The sequence below is a fragment of the Dinoponera quadriceps genome, unplaced genomic scaffold (genome assembly GCF_001313825.1).
Source record: "Dinoponera quadriceps isolate SergipeBrazil2010 unplaced genomic scaffold, ASM131382v1 scaffold113, whole genome shotgun sequence".
Lineage (NCBI taxonomy): Eukaryota > Metazoa > Arthropoda > Insecta > Hymenoptera > Formicidae > Dinoponera > Dinoponera quadriceps.
The window spans coordinates 17,078-33,192 of NW_014554899.1; the positions used below are offsets into that span (position 1 = coordinate 17,078).

General features: G+C 43.1%; 2 protein-coding genes across 8 annotated transcripts; one reads left to right on the forward strand and one right to left on the reverse strand.

The window, feature by feature from the left end:
- Positions 1 to 27: 27 nt before the first annotated feature.
- On the reverse strand, positions 28 to 3,516 carry LOC106742643 (zinc finger protein 2-like). Of its 2 annotated transcripts, none has more exons than XM_014615804.1 (3): positions 1,339 to 3,516; positions 880 to 1,039; positions 28 to 817 (listed from the first exon to the last, which is right to left on the reverse strand). In XM_014615804.1, exons 1-3 carry the CDS (start codon positions 2,727 to 2,729, stop codon positions 191 to 193), a joined length of 2,178 nt encoding a protein of 725 aa, XP_014471290.1. In that variant the 5' UTR covers positions 2,730 to 3,516; the 3' UTR covers positions 28 to 190. The 2 variants fall into 2 exon arrangements, with proteins under 2 accessions (XP_014471290.1, XP_014471289.1); XM_014615803.1 differs by having other exon boundaries at positions 28 to 826.
- Positions 3,517 to 9,560: 6,044 nt separating this feature from the next.
- Positions 9,561 to 16,089, forward strand: LOC106742622 (protein PROCA1-like). 6 transcript variants are annotated; one of them, XM_014615766.1, is made up of 6 exons: positions 9,561 to 10,337; positions 10,721 to 10,839; positions 12,536 to 12,757; positions 14,157 to 14,468; positions 14,674 to 14,943; positions 15,008 to 16,089. In XM_014615766.1, the coding sequence occupies exons 2-6, from the start codon at positions 10,823 to 10,825 to the stop codon at positions 15,198 to 15,200; spliced, it is 1,014 nt and encodes a 337-aa protein (XP_014471252.1). In that variant the 5' UTR covers positions 9,561 to 10,337; positions 10,721 to 10,822; the 3' UTR covers positions 15,201 to 16,089. The 6 variants fall into 6 exon arrangements, with proteins under 6 accessions (XP_014471252.1, XP_014471251.1, XP_014471254.1 ...); XM_014615765.1 differs by having other exon boundaries at positions 9,561 to 10,217; positions 10,307 to 10,839; XM_014615768.1 differs by having other exon boundaries at positions 9,561 to 10,217.
- The last annotated feature ends 26 nt before the right edge of the window (positions 16,090 to 16,115 follow it).

Sequence of the window (16,115 nt, forward strand, 5' to 3'; positions counted from 1 at the left end):
TATATATATATATATATATATATACTCTCGTAATAAAATTGATTATTTTCGTACTCAAATCTAGAGATAATAAATATATCTAATGTGTATTGTTAGTACAAGAGAAGTGCGTGCAGAGGGTGGCAGCAGGGTGCGCATTTGGGAGTGCTATTGTTGCAGGGACTCTCCAGTCCCCTGTCTTTATACCGTCTCACATGGTGACATTCAGCTGTATTGCTTTAGAATCTACGGGACAAGCTTGTTGTTGCGTTTGTTGTTGTTGTTGTTGTTGTTGCTGCTGTTGCTGCTGCTGTTGCTGCACTTGTTGTTGCACCTGCTGTTGTATCGCCTGTAATTGCATCGTTTTCGTATCGACGGTACATGACTGCTGCTGCTGTTGCGGCTGCTGCTGCGGTTGCACTTGTTGCTGCACTTGCTGCTGTACCTGCTGCTGCGCTTGCTGCTGTTGCGCCTGTTGCTGCTGCGCCTGCTGTGCTTGTTGCTGCTGTTGCGCCTGTTGAGCGGCGGCTTGGGCAGCTTGCCTCTGTTGCTGTCTAAGTATACTGGGTGGTGGGTCCATATGCTGGCGCTGATGTAACAACAGATGATTCTTCTGGAAGAAGGCTTTGCCGCACTTGTCGCACACGTGGGATCTTATGTGGCAGCTGCCGTCCGTATGACGCCGTTGATGCTGCGACAAGCCGTGCTTTTGTGCAAAACCGCGACCACAGTCGGGACAGATATGCGGTTTAGGCTTCGGTCCTGTCCCCACCGGGGGTGACGTTTGCGTCGCGCCGTGCATATGACTGACGCCGGGCGTGCCGATCGGGCCGTTCATCTGTAAATACTTTATTTATAATTTACATGTTTTACTCTCCGCGGGCGCACTATGGTCATTACCTGATGAGTTCCCGGAGTATTCGGAGTGAGAAAATGTCCCGGAGTTTGTTGAAAGGCGGCCGCCAAGCCGCACAGGTCTGTCACGAGTGTGCGATCGCCAGAATGTAACCTTAGATGTAGAGTCAAGGCTTCCCGATTCGAAAATTCGAGCCCGCATTCCCTGAAAAAGAAAGAGAGAAAAGAAGAGGATCATCGATAATTCGTTGGAGATCGTCGGTCGACTTCTCACACGTGCGACGCTTTGACTCGAATGAATCGAAAACTATACCAAGAGCAGAGAAGACGTCTCCGTGATATCGCTCGATACATATGTATTTTTCCAATAGGTATTTTTCAACCGATTACATAGAGCCCGGTACATCTCTGATGGTAATCAATCGTCACATGTAGTCACTGATAAAGCCAAAGCGGATAAATGGATAATGTAGTAGAATAGTGATAAACGGACGTATGGCTCACCTGCACGTGAGAGATTTCTCATCGGTATTTGCATTGCTATTGTGAATCTTGGAGTGAGTGACCAGGTCCGCCTTCCGAGGGAATGCTTCTCCGCAGACGGTGCAAGCGAAAGGCGTTTCGCCGGTATGTAAACGCATATGAGCTAAGAGTGTTCGCTTTTGCAGAAACTCCTTCCCACAAACAGTACACGAATGCGGATTTCTGCCGTGTAAACGACCGTGATTAACCAGCTCGAACTTCCTCTGGAAGGTCGCGCCGCAATCGTGGCAAACGAACGGATGTAGACTGCCGTGAAAGCGCGAGTGCATCGTGAGGTGATCCTTTTGAGAAAACGATTCGCCACATTCCTCGCAAACGTAAGGTCTTTCTCCCGAATGGAACTTACTGTGCGTCACCAAGTGACGCTTCAGAGGGAAGGCTCTGCCACATTCCTGGCAGACGAAGGGCCGTTCCCGCGTATGCACGCGGGTATGCGTTACGAGATGATGCTTCAGCGTGAAAGACTTTTTACATTCGCGACATTGGTACGGTCTTTCGGCGCTATGCAGCAGTAAATGCGTATGAAGACAATGTTTGTGCGCGAAACTTTTGCCACAATGAACGCAAATGTGAGGTCGTTCTCCGGTGTGTACCCTCGCGTGCGTCGTGAGATGATGCTTCAGCAGGAAAGACTTGCCGCACTCTGTACAGGAATACGGCCGTTCCTTCGGCACGCGGACTTGGCTTCCCATATCTTGCTGCTGCTTGACCTTGGTCTCGATCTGCGTTGTATTCACATGAGTGAGAACATGCCCGAAGTGTGTGGTACTGTCCGTCTGGTTCGTTGTCACGTTATTCGCCGCGTTGGCTTGATTCGACGCTGCTGCGGCTCTCTTCATTAAAATTTCATTACATTCTTCCGCCGTAAGTTGCAACGGCCCGAGGGGTGTCATGAAGTGCTTACTCATGGCGTGCTTGTCGGTTGTAAAAACTAAGGTGTTTGGAAACAGGGTGGGTGCTGGCGTGGGGTGTGGCGAGTCGCAGTTACAGCCTCCCTTGTCGCACGGTAATGAAAATACGTCGTGATGCTTTTTAGTACGAACATGAGTGCCGTGGGCAGTTTGATTGTGCGCTCCGCCGCTGGTGTGGCCATGATGCGTAGTAGGTGTTTGTTGACAACTGTCATTCATTGCGAACATTGGGCGACGATGCGCGGTAGCGGCAACCTTGGCCGGCTTAATGTCAACCTGTATCTTCTGACTGGATCCTTGATCTTGATTATTGTTGACAGCGTAATTGATGTTTGTTGTGAGGTCGTTCTGGGTATTTTCCCGGGTCTCCGTCCCTGGCCCGCTGAAGGACCAAGCGTATCCACCGAATCCTGCACTGGCATTGCTAGGAGCCGTACACATATTCGTGAGAGTTGTAATGGATGGGTTAGTAGCCTGATTGGTATTGACAGACCGCTCCGTCAGCGCATTTTCCGCACCAACCCTTTCCACTACAACAAACTGATCTGTGGGAAATATTTTGAGAGGTTGAACGTACCCGTCACACTCCAGTATCTCGCTGCCGAACGCAAAATGCGAGGAGTATCATATCTGCGCCAGGAGTGGCAATGATATTCGAGCTATACGGGCCACATGATACGGGACTCTGTAACAATGGTTAATATCTCGCGCGGATCATAAGTAGGATGGAACACGCATCCGTGCTGCCTTGAGAGAGACACGAGGCGGGCGATTGCCGGAATAATACCGGAGCAGGCGTCTTCACATTACGAACATCCTCCGAGAGTTTACGTTGATGCAGCACCCGCTTTCGTATTGTTGCCGCGCCACTGTGCGCCAATAGAAAAAAACACGCCACTCAATGGCTTTTCTATGTGTTGGAGACCGTGAGCGAATCTCCGTTTCGGTCTTCGGACCCGCGGCGTCCACGGTTCTCTTCGGGGCAACCTCCACCTTCTTCCCGCGGCACTCCCGCACTCTCGCTCACAGTCCGTCCACTTTTTCCGCGTTTCGCGCTATCGGGACCACACTCTCACTCGGTCGCGAGCACCGTCGATGGTCATTAATTTTAAATAATTGCATATTTTATTGTTCATACAAAATAGCCTCACATATCGGCCATTTTATTTGTAAACTACCAAAAAACAATGTTGCCAATGCACGCGGATTTTTTGGAGGGAGCGCAACTCTCGATAGCGTCGCCGAGTGTTTCCATGATGGCAGCACTTTTGGCGTCTATGCGACATCACAGGCACGGCCTATACGCATGTAAGAGCAGATGCCGCGTTTCAAGCGAGTCGTGCAAAAGAACGTGAGACTTGAGCGACGGTGAGCGCGACCAATCAGAATGGAGAATTAAACAAGCATCGTGTGACGCGCATTTTATTTGCGAAAAACCAATACGCATGATGGCAAATCTCTCTCTCTTTTATAGCTAGCTGGCGTGTTTGGTGACTCGCGCGTTAACGCGAGCGTCGTGTGCTACCATCATTGTTTAAACATAACTGAAAAATAATTGACGAATCGATTAATTGTCTGAACCGATAAATTCCGTTGAATAAAGGCTGCAAAGATCTTGGCTGTGTTCCAAAATTTACTGACAGCGTTAAAAGTCTATTGGGCTTCTGCCCACAGCACGCGATAACGCGCGGTAGCCAATAAACTTCTAGTTCTTACCGAAAAACGGCATGTTGATTATTCGCCGCGCGGCAAGGCTCCTCCGGACATTACTTCTAATGACAAATGGCATCTAAGAAAGTATTAGAGGTATCACATCTAGAGAAAATGGGGACTCTAGAAATTCTCTATCTGACAGCCAATTGACACATCCGACAAACTTGTTGTACGACACATTCTCAATGAGCGAACATCGATGTTTGAAAAATTTCATCCATCCCTAATCGGTCCTTTTCCGTTCCATTTTTGTACGGATCGATTCTTTCAACGGTGAATCAATTTTCGATCCTTTCATATGCTTCTTCATCATCAATTGTTGCTTCCTTTAATGAGTGTTTTCCATTTGGTGATACAAGTCGACACAAGTATCATCCTATCTTTGTTACTCATTGATTATGGAACAAAGACGAAATGTGTCACTAAATGGAAAGTATCTAATGAAGAATTCACATTGGCTGTCGCAACAAGAGTTGCAATCGACCCGCTATTAATGTAGAACGTAAACTTTAGGGAGAATTCAGAAGCCTGGACAGAAAAGCAGCAGCCAATCAAAACTCGCGCTGGTAGTAAACAGTAGATAGAGCAGAAACTATCGAACACCAGCACGAGTTTTAATTGGCTGCCACTTTTCTGCTTTCTGTAGGGTGCGAATTCTCCCTTAAGCTGATTCTACATCAGTCGCGCAAGGTTGCAAGAAATTAACTAACTCGCAGTCGATTATTTTCGATCGCAAGGAAAATAATGATTGGTCAAAATAATTTTGTGTAAAAATATGTTTTATACTAAACAATTGTATAGAATATTAACAAAATTATATATATATATATATATATAATTTAATTTTTTTTAATATTCTAAGAACATTTGTATAATATGCCAAGACTATGTATGGATATGGAACATCGATAGAACATTCCTATAATATTAAAAAAATATTACATAACATTCCTAGAATATGATTTTAATATTTAATGGTATTCATATAATATTCCAGGAATATTGCACGCTCATAGGGCATAATTGATATACCCATAAGACATAGAGAAAGTAGAGACAACGTTGCTGAAACGTTGCAATGTTCAAGTGTTGATATCTTCCCAACGTTGTATCTGTGTTCACTCTTCAGCACTGATTGTTTGCTACAACGTTTAAACAACATTGAAGATATTATTAATTGCTTAAAAAAAATGATTTAATCGATTTTTTCTGTTATCACCACGTTTAGAATATAAGCGATACTGAAAATGCTCAAATCTCTTATTAGCGCGCTAACATCGTTGTAAACGCGTTCAGAATACCACCTGCCGTTCGATCATCGAGGTTAAACGAGGGCGTACTAAGAGCGACTGTTTGAGATCGGATCTACGCAGCGATGCAAGAAAACGTACATGTGTGAAACAGCTTTTACCGACAGACAGCACGTCTTTCCTTTCCTGAACAATATTTTCTGAATATTGAATTAAAATTGCCTACAAGGTATTGCAATTCAATGAACAATTAAATGTTTCTGCAACGCCTTTTCGACATTTCGCAACGTTGATGCAATATTGTTGCGATGCAACGTTATTCGAGATATTGATTCAACATGCTTATGCTGCATGGATATATTTCTCTCGAGATATTATACATGTGAGAAATTAACGTCTTTTAAGAGGGAATGTCGGTATGTCTCATTTTCTATTAACATTATGTATTAATCATTAAGACACATTATTAATGACGAAGAACTAACGACAAAACGACGCTCATGTTTGATATAACATTGACATTCGCTGTACGATGCATGAGTAGGTTCACGATCGATGAAACACCAAGATATCAAAGATAGACGTCAGCACTGACGATTACGACGATCGTTTTCATCATTTATGGCCGGTATCTGGCGAATTATGAGACGTAGAGGTTCTCTAAGTGATACGAGGATAGAAACAGTTTCATCTCGGGCGGCTGGTCATCGTGTCGGCACGGTAGCGCGAACTCAGCAACTGATAAGCAAGCCCGATCGTTAATGGCCCGGCATTGCAACTTGGCAAAAAGCCAGTGCGTGCTATTAGAATGAGATCTTCGAAACTATTCCATCTTTCGTTCATTTTACAATTCAACTTCGTACGTTAAGTTACATGTCGCTCACATGTATATACTCAATTTTAAAACGTCTTGAACACATTTTTTTCGATGCAGTTCGATGAGAAAACTTGTAGGAGTTAATCGATTCTTTCACTGGACCATCGAACTGCATCGAAAACAACAGAAAAAACGTTCAAAGCGTTTTGAAACCAAGTCGGTAAATAGAAACGCATGTTACAATATCTCGGCCAGATATATAATGCGAGGACCTACCACCCCGAAAAACTGCTCGTATTCCATTCAAACACTTGCCCACTTTTACTTTTAATCAGAGGTAGAAAAGAGGCGAAATCGCTTTTTCATCTATAAACCCAATATTTCGCGATTGAACCATTTATATTATCAAGTGAATCAACCCGTCCAACATAGTCTACAGATGCTGCTACATATTATTTATGCAGCGTTATCTTCGATTCTGACGATCAAGTGTTACGGATCGCAGGACAGGCCTTTCTGTAGTCATTTCTTTTTTTCCATCTTCTCTCTTTTTTTCCTTCCCCTTTTTTTTTTACGAGGAGGAGCTGGCATAGAAGCGGGGTAGAGGTACGAATCCTGAGGCAGTGGACCGTGAATGCGATACCAGCTTCATCGTGCGTCAGTGCAGGGGGGAGGTGCCGTCAAACAACCGTTCGTCGATCGTCCCTTCTCGGTACACTCGCGTACACGACCCATCCTCCTCGCGTCAGCAGCGGGGTGATTTGTACGTATCAATTACGTCTTTCCATTCCAAAAGGACTGACATTTCTCCCGCTCACAACTTGGCGCGAATATTAAAACACGCGTGCAGACACGTTGCAGCCGTGTACACAATTATCATTTTAGCATATTCCGCAAAAAGAAATCCGCGACAGATTGTTACACGCAGGACGTTCGAAAATCGCGTTATAGGCACGACTAAAATTGCATCGCAGTACTCCCAAAAGTACTTTAGCGCGCGTAGCACTCGTTCTACTCACTTGGGACATTGACTGTGTTTTTTTCTATTCTCGAGAGTGCAACGTTAGCTCCTTTGATCTGGTGAACGAAGCAGCTTTTAAGCTTTCGGAAGTGGTGGGCAGATGGTTATGATAATAATAATTTGATCTTCGGTCTGGGATGTTCTGGGATGCTCCTTCCTACGCGCGCACCAATACGCGCACCCACACTCCCACACAAACGCCGGCTATGTTGAGCTAAGGGTCGATCGTGGACAATACGATGGAGTTTCTTCGAAATCGATCGAGAATTAATCCAGCGCTATCGCGTCTTGCAACTGTTACCCCATTGTCTCATCGCGAAGTCAAGTGAAGGAAGAGAGACGCGGATAAATTACTAGAGCAGGACAGTCGACTCTCTTCCATTCTTCGCGAATTTTCAACGTTCCTTCGTGTAACGCCTTTTCTCTCTCTTTCACCGTGCTTCAACAGAAACTCCACAAAATTTCTCCTTGTAGTAACAACCAGGCTAATTCAGTCGGACGGATGTGAAAATTTGGCTCTTTGACGCGAACCAAACGACATTTCGTCCTCGATCGATTACTTTTCAAATAGCAAGTCAAACAACGTTCTAATAATGTCTCATTGACGTTTGAGACGACCAAATGTTAAACCGACTGTTCACTTTGAAGGCTGCGCCAATGAAAAGCATTTATTAGATCGGCGTATCGGTGGAAAAGGGCGTCATGCATGACTCGCGCTAGGAGGGTGCATCACCTTCTTTCCTTTGGTTATTTGATGCTCGATATAACGAATGTCATAAAATCAATTAATAACGTCCGAACCAAGCCATGCACAGATTACATATATTCAATTTCGTTTATCCACATATTTTTCCAAGAGGTAGAACACGAATTACACAGTACGTCCCATCTTTGGACGGGACAAATAAAGAAGAATTTTCGTCCTTTTACATGATATCGTTTCGTATGGTTAATCGTAGCTCAGAACGTATTGTTTCGCATGAATCAGCTACTACAATCTTCCCTTCCAACGCCCCGAAACCACTTGTGGTTTCAACTGCCTTCGACGGTCCTTGCTGGTGCCAAGTTACAAGTGTGGCGAGAATTATGTAATTATTGCGCGACAATTGCCGCGGAAACAGTGGTTGCCTGAATGCCTCTCGAAAGCAGCCCTAAAAGGGGGTCAACTCGCCGGTTCGTCGACGAGATCCCTCCGAGCAAAGGTGTAAGTCCTACTGAGGGGACTCCATCTACGCAGCTTTCGTCCAGCGTTATCAGTAACTCGAAATATGCATTAAACGCTCCCCTTGCTATCCTGTATATTATTTTTCCAGCATTTTCAAATTATTTTCGATTTGAAGCAAGTGTCTAACTTGGCGCATCGATAGCCACTCTCGTCTCAAGACGAGAAGCGTATTATTATTATACGATGTTGCCCAAAATTGGTTCTCCTGAACCTGAAAGTTTGCTCCACACTGTACCGCTTTCAGGATAAAAAGCGTTCGTGTATTTCCTCACAAAAGCCGAACAATCGCGCCAAAAACTATCTCCTCCTCACATTCTCGCTTCGCTCCGCCTCGTCTCGCGTCGCGTTGGCTCAATCGTAGCCCTTTTCTTCCCTTATACCTCCTATCGCTCTTCTTCAAACCGCCTGCACCTTTTCGTCCTCCACTGGTGTCGAGTCGTAACTACGGGCTACAATAGGTAGAAAGTGTCTGCCAGCTGTTCCCTTTTCGCCAAATAATTTCGACCGTGTTGATTTCATCGGAGAAAAATCGCCGGACAGCTTCGCAAAGTGACGAATCTTCCACAGTTACATTGGACAAGATCGCGACAGTTGGTAATTTGATGTACACCATGTGTATAAGAAGTTCCTTGAAACGAACGTTTGTGTGGATATATAGATTAAACAGATTGATTGCACGACATACAGGGACAAAGGTTTATCGCGTGTCTCGCACGAAAAACGACCTTTGGTCATGTGGTACGATGTTTTGGAATTTGCAATCGATAACGAGAACAGCTTTCGACGCATGATCTTGCACAACTTATTATCATCGGCAATATATCGGTGTCGATGTGTAACATCACTTTATATGATTGAGTAACGAGAAAACGAACAAATCGAAATGAACTTTTTAATAAAGTCAAGTTAAGTAAAGTCTGAAATAACTTGTTAATTATATTGGTTGACTCGAATCGCACAATTTTTTAGACGTATCCTCCGATCAAATTAATATCGATATTTTCTGGCAACAATTTTATATTAAACTCCCCACATCTCTCTCTCTCTCTCTCTCTCTCCTCATATATTTTTAAATTACATTTTATATCGCTAACTATACGCTTGTTACACGATGAGAATGCGAAAGATCGCGACCTACATATCTCTCTCTCTCTCTCTCTACGTCGTGCGCGATAGTACGTATCCTTTGCTACCGCACATGATTACAGCGGAATGTGAAACATCAGTAATCGCAGTTGTAGTAACGAGTAGTGATGGATGTGATAGCGATACCAAAGCGCCTCCATTTACCGCAATCGTTCGAAGAAATCGGGCTGAAAGCCAAAAAGAGAAGAGAGCAAATTGCGGCTAAGAAACAAAGAAGACTATCCGAAAAAAGAGATTCGATCCCAAGATGAGTAGGTGGGATTGGATTTGGCAGGCGCGCGGCTCGTTGGTGGTAGATGGTGGTGATGCGAAGGAGTAGGATAAGAAGAAGGGAGAGAGCAGAGGGTGGAGTTTCGTTGGTGTCCGAATAGTGGGGTGGAGGCAGGGGGGTTACGGAAGGGAAACCCAGAGTAGGATAGAGCGTAGAGGAGAGTATACGAGGGTAAAATAGGAAGGATGGAGTGTGGAGAAGAGTAGAGAAGAGGCGAAATGAGAGAGAGAAGAGAAGCCGTAAGTGACAGGACGTTATAGGTGAATTGGACAACCGAACCACCCGCCGAACTGTCGGCGGTATTTAAGGGAGAGCCGCGAGCGTAGCGCGCCAGTTAGCACACGGCCGGTTGCTGTTAGCCTTGTGAACTAACGCGTTTGTCGGACCGCCACGTTGAACCGCGTCTCGTGTCGCGTCATCTCACCTCTCTTCGTCTCACCTCACGTCACGTCAGATCAAATCACATCACGTCACGCCGAGTATCGAGTACAGTGTGTGTGTGTGTGTGTGTGTGTATGCGCGCGTGTGTGTGTGCACGCACGTGCGTCGTATCTATTTATATGTATAAATTCAAGAAACAAGCAAAAAAATTGAGAGTGACAAACCGTGAGCGCATCTCGAGACTATTCGAAACCAAACCACGTGGCTCGGCCGTTAGCCGGTCCGCCGCCGTTTGTCCTTTGCTTCGTCCTTTTCAACTGTCGCGATATCTTATCTGCAACTAGCTGTGACGTTGCAATTTCGCTGCATGCTGACAGCGCTCTTTATTCGTCGCGAAATCTCAGTCTACAAAAGTTATTTTCGCTTCATTCTGAAAGACATTAAAAAAAAAATTGGAATCTAAATAAAGGAGATCTGATAATTCTAAAATCTAATAATTTCAATCGCTATCTATTTCGCAATCAAAAGACACGATCGTGCATGCGTAAACGCAAAGTTCTTTAGTGAGATATTACGGAAAATCTTACGAGCTTTTTCTTCGACATCAGCGTGATGTGAGCAGGACAAGGAAATAGACATATGGCATTACTCGAATTCATCGTGCTCCAAGATCGAGAGAGTTTGATACTTCGAAATCTCGGACGATACAGATGAGTGTATCAAAGAGGTACGTTCGACATTCACCTTGATGCAGTTTCGAGACTTTCTCGATTCACGAGATGTAACAGAATGCAAAAAGAAAAAAAAATGGGAACGTGAGATATATTTCTATTGCAAGAATCTTTTTCAACCATAATCTCAAATAAAAAGCCGGGACTTTTCCATATTTTACATTTGATACCGTGGTGTGTGATTATGAGTATCGATTTGAAATTGCATCAATTTCTTTCAAATTAAATTACCATCCATAAAGTAGAATATAACAGAGCGATAAGACTTTGTTATTTGGCAATTTCTATAAAAGAATCCGAGGAATGTCGACAAGATCCCGCCTGTCAATCAAATCCTTTGCAAATTATATTGATTGATTTGGTAATCAAAGTCCTGAGTACCTAAAGGAAAAAAGAATAATCTTAATAACGTTTTATTATCAGAGAACGCAAAATTTCATGGTTTCTTCAGTTTACAAATACTGCAAATATTTTCGTATGTTAAAGAAAAGGAAGAATAAAAACGATCGGACGCATTATAATACAGAAAAGAAGTGTTACTACGCTCAAGCAAACACTTGTCAACGAATATTAGAGTAGTTAATTTAGAGTAAATTTGATATTACTTGAATTTAGCATATTGAAAGAGAAAAACATTCAATATCAACTTAATTCAAATAAACTGTTCCTATATACTCCTTAGCCAATATTTACTTGAACGCAGCAATCTTTTTTCAATGTATGAACGATCGGAAGTCCATAATGTAAGATACATATTTTTATACCACTTGTAGCAAAACTTGCCTGTTTTGAAGATACATTTTGAGAGATCTTTTTCATATAGTTGCGCATTAAGCCGCGCCTTTTCCTTTAGATTTAATATCAGTTGTAACATATGAAAAGCACATCGTGCGGGTTAGTGTGACATCGCGTATATATGGTCGATCACAGAAAAGTTGTAACACGTGTTTTTCGATGAATTTCGCATCCAATAGGAGAATGTATTTCCTCAGAATTACTGAAAACAAATTTCTCTACGGGACGCGTTCCGGAATTTATAAAAAAAAAATGCAACATTTCCGTGACTGGTTATACACATTCATGTATATATTATGTTTGAAAGTTTGAATATTTCGTAATATCTTGCGTTATAATTTTGGAATTTAATTACCGGAATGCTTCGATAAATTAATTGTTGTCGAAAATCTCGTCCCTCTTCATATATACAGGGAGACATTTTTCTTAAACTCGACCATGGTTCATGCAAACGCAAGCATTCTTTGATTCTACCGAATTTTATGCTCGGTGTGTGCGCCAGAGAAAAAATTGCTGCGTTCGTACTTGCTAGAGAATATCGGAGTAGTATTTGAATTTTTTTCCTCTCAGTGTGTTACATTCAAGTAATATCAATTTAATCAACTACTCCAATACTCTTTAAGAAATATGAACAATTTTTTTTTGTTCAGTGTTTGGAATAAAGTATCAGTTGTATTCATTAACGTATTAAATAATTTTCGATTTTTCATGCAAGAAAAGAGAGTGTGAGGATGTTACGGAAAAGATATCTTGTTGAACGGAACATATTTTTCCTGGAATTTCACCAAAAAAAAAGTCATGTTAATGTATAAAAGAATGCAGTGTTTCTTGCAACACATAATATTGATATATTACGCCGATGGAACGAATATCACGCTTGAGGACTTTTTCATACAGGTGCCTCATGCTACTACTGCTGTTAACATTAGGGTTCACTTTCACGCAACCGTGTGTCGGAGCTTCGCCACAACAAGACACATATTTCGCACGATCAACGAACGTTTCATTCATCGGAACGTCTTCCAGCATATCGGTCATCAGGATCTCGTCAGATGGACGATTGGAACGAATCATTCGATGGCCTGGAGCCTGCGCCAAAGAGACTATCGTTAATTGGGGGTGGGCATAACTATCTTCATATTTCAATGCTGAATTGTGGTTCAGATAAGATGCATTCGACATTTTAATTAAATTGACGAAAGACATTCGAAATGCTATATGTTGCATATTTAGAACTGAGGATGGAGGGGGCTTTACGTACATAACTATTTATGACACTTTCACTAGATGTTTAGGTGCTTCCAGGCACGAACAGTGTTGCGCGAGATAATTGCTTTGAATGGATGATTTGAAAACACTCTGCTTCTCATCGAAATCTCAACTCGGCAAAGTTACTTCCATCCTTCGATATTTACATACGGATGGTTCTTTCTCGAGACAAGTGTCGAGTGTTATCGTAGCAAGCAAGACTAGACGCAAGTAGAAACAACCTCTTGTGCGTCTATCCTCTTTGTTAGAATAACATTTTCTCGGATATAGGCAAATCTCTCTTCCTATCCGTTCTCTTCCTAGTGTAGCCGGGGAGAATCGAAGCCTCGGGAACTCGGTTGGCGAGCGAGAAAACAATGCCGCCTTTCACTATTGCCAATATACGTGGAAGCTTGGCTGCTACGTATACATTTATAGTGTGCCGGTTAGCTCTCTTTCAAATGCCATCCATCGTTCCAAAGAACGTGTACCGTTGATACTACCTTGTGAAACGGCCTGTGTGAATCCTTGTCAGCCGTATCAAGTTTTGTGTATAAATACAATGATAACACTGTATCGGTGTGAAATGTGTAGACGAAGATGGACGTTTCAACAAACGAGATTACACGAGATTTGATTATTTCTCCCTTTTTTTCGTCGGTTGTACACGAGGACAGATCTTTTCCTTTGTTTTATCGTTGCAACGTATATATATATAGATAGATTGAGGAATGAAAAAAGGGAGCATAGGAGAGTATTCGTTGACACGTAACCGCAAAGCCAACCGAGCTCTTAAGCCGAAAAGCGACGAGTCGAGTAAGCAAGGATTAGGTTCTGCGAACGAACGCTGGCGAGCGAATGTCTCTCCCGCGGAACGTAGGGACCGGACTGGACCTAAACCTAGTTCGATATCACCGTCCCGTTTTAGCCTCCTAGGTGGGACTCATCTGCCGATGCTCTCACGAGGATACCACGGAATACCACAACCACGAAGCGTCACTTTGCACTTAAACGCAGGACGAAAGCTCTTTTACCGTAGATCCCGATTCGACGTGTCGCATGAATAATTTGTCACAAATTATTTTCATACTTTTCTCGTTACACTAATAATAACGAGAGTCAGTTTTGAACGAAGCGCGTTAAAGAGAGAGACTAACGTGAATCGATACTACTTGAATATTACGTTTCCGCGAATGATGTATTCGGTCGGCGTAACGTAAAAATATCGCATAAAGGTTTGACTGTAATAACGCTTATCCTCTCGATATAGAGTCAGGAACGTAACGCTGCGACAAGTCTGGCTAGAAAAGTCAAGCAGAAAGCTGCAATTGATATACACCGGTGAAACTTTGGCCGATTGCATCGACGAGAGGTTCGTACGGTGGGACGACAGCGAGTGTTTACCCCACAGCTATTACTACGAGTACGGTGACGGTGACGAAGTGTCGATCGAGGTATTCCAACTGGACAACAAGGACGTTTCGAGGATACCCCGTGACCTCCTCTGGCTGTTGTCGACGTCCGATCGTTGGTGCTATCGCGCGAGAATGCGTATACGAGCCGTGGGCCAACGTCGACATAGGTACGAATAGCACACACCACTTTCCGCGTTGATAGCTTCGTCGTTGATTCTGCATCTTTGAATCCTTTCCAGGTAACACAATGATGAGACATCTTTTGTATCGCGCGAATATGTGGCTATCCGTAGCTACTGGAAGGGAATTGAGAGAAGTCAAAGGCTTGATAGCAGCCACTCTGTTAAGAAATACACTTATTTTGTGATGCAGGAAATACACGAGATCAACGACAAACGCAAAGACAAACGATCGAAAGCAAAGTCGGGGCCGAAGAGATTTATTCATGATACCAGGGACGCAATGGTGCGGCCGCGGCCACCGTGCTACCAAATACACCAATTTGGGTGGGTTTGGCGTGGCAGACGCCTGTTGCCGAAAACACGATACAGCTTGTCCTCTTTTCATACCGGCATTCGAAACGCGTTATGGTCTTTTCAACTGGGGAATTTCGAGCATGATGCATTGCGCCTGTGACGAACGGTGAGTAGCGAATCGATCTGCGCGCGTCTTACTCTTCCTCCGCTCTATTGTTTCCTGCTTACAGATTTCGCACGTGTTTGAAGATGGCTAGAACTGCATCGGCAGATTTTATAGGCAAAATCTTCTTCGATGTGCTCCAAACCAAGTGTTTCGTTTTTAAAAAACAAAAGATATGCTTGAAACTAAATGGGCAGGGCAATTGCGCGCGTCACATATACCGAAAGCAGGCCTACACACGAGATAACGTTCCTTATTAAATCAGAGGCGAGTATAGTATCTTCTTCCGGAGATGTGTGTCAATAGCAATTCTCAGGGATGTATTCTAATTTGTCGCATACTTGTGAATATATATGTCGAGAAAGAAGGAGAATCGCCCGATTATTCAATCAAGATGTTTCATCGTTGCGATCTCACGATGATTGACAATACGTTATTATCTCTTCAACTTATATAAGCCTGTATACGTTTGTCATGTACATACATGCACAACCCCCTGACGTGTAATATAATGAGAGATTGCTAATATTTTCGTGCACATTGTTTCAAGACGTTGAGCTAGTTAGACTGCTTCGTCTCGACGTCGTTTCTGCTACTTTTTTTTTTTTTGAATAAATAATGCGCAACGCTAAGAAAATTCTAATATCCCGATTGCATGTTATGTTGAGACTATTATGTCGGCTTGTGTACGTATATATCATTCTTACGACACGCGTTCATTCATGTAACATTTTCTCGTCTCCTAGCTATTTTATTCTCTCTAAAACTAAGGATGATCGGCATTTCGATTCTTAAAAGTCGACAAAAATCAATAATTATTGCATTGCATCAGCAACGAGAAAGTAAACTGCGCAATTTATAATCGCTTAAATGAAATGATTATCGATGAATTTTGCTTTAAAGCAGATTTGCGATCCATGCGCGAGAGAATCATCGATAGGGGGGGAGGGAAGATCTATGCTGAGACGAAAAGTTACAATTTGCGAAGAGTGATTACAACTTGTAAATATATTACACCATTGACTTCCGATTGTAAACCTTCTCGTTCCTGATGTTTTATCGCAAAAAGCCGCACGATGTAAATATCGGTGAGCCTTATATGTGAATCATTTAGAACTACATTTAAATTTAATAAAATCTCTTAATTTTTGGATGTCGTATTCTTCAGTTGGATA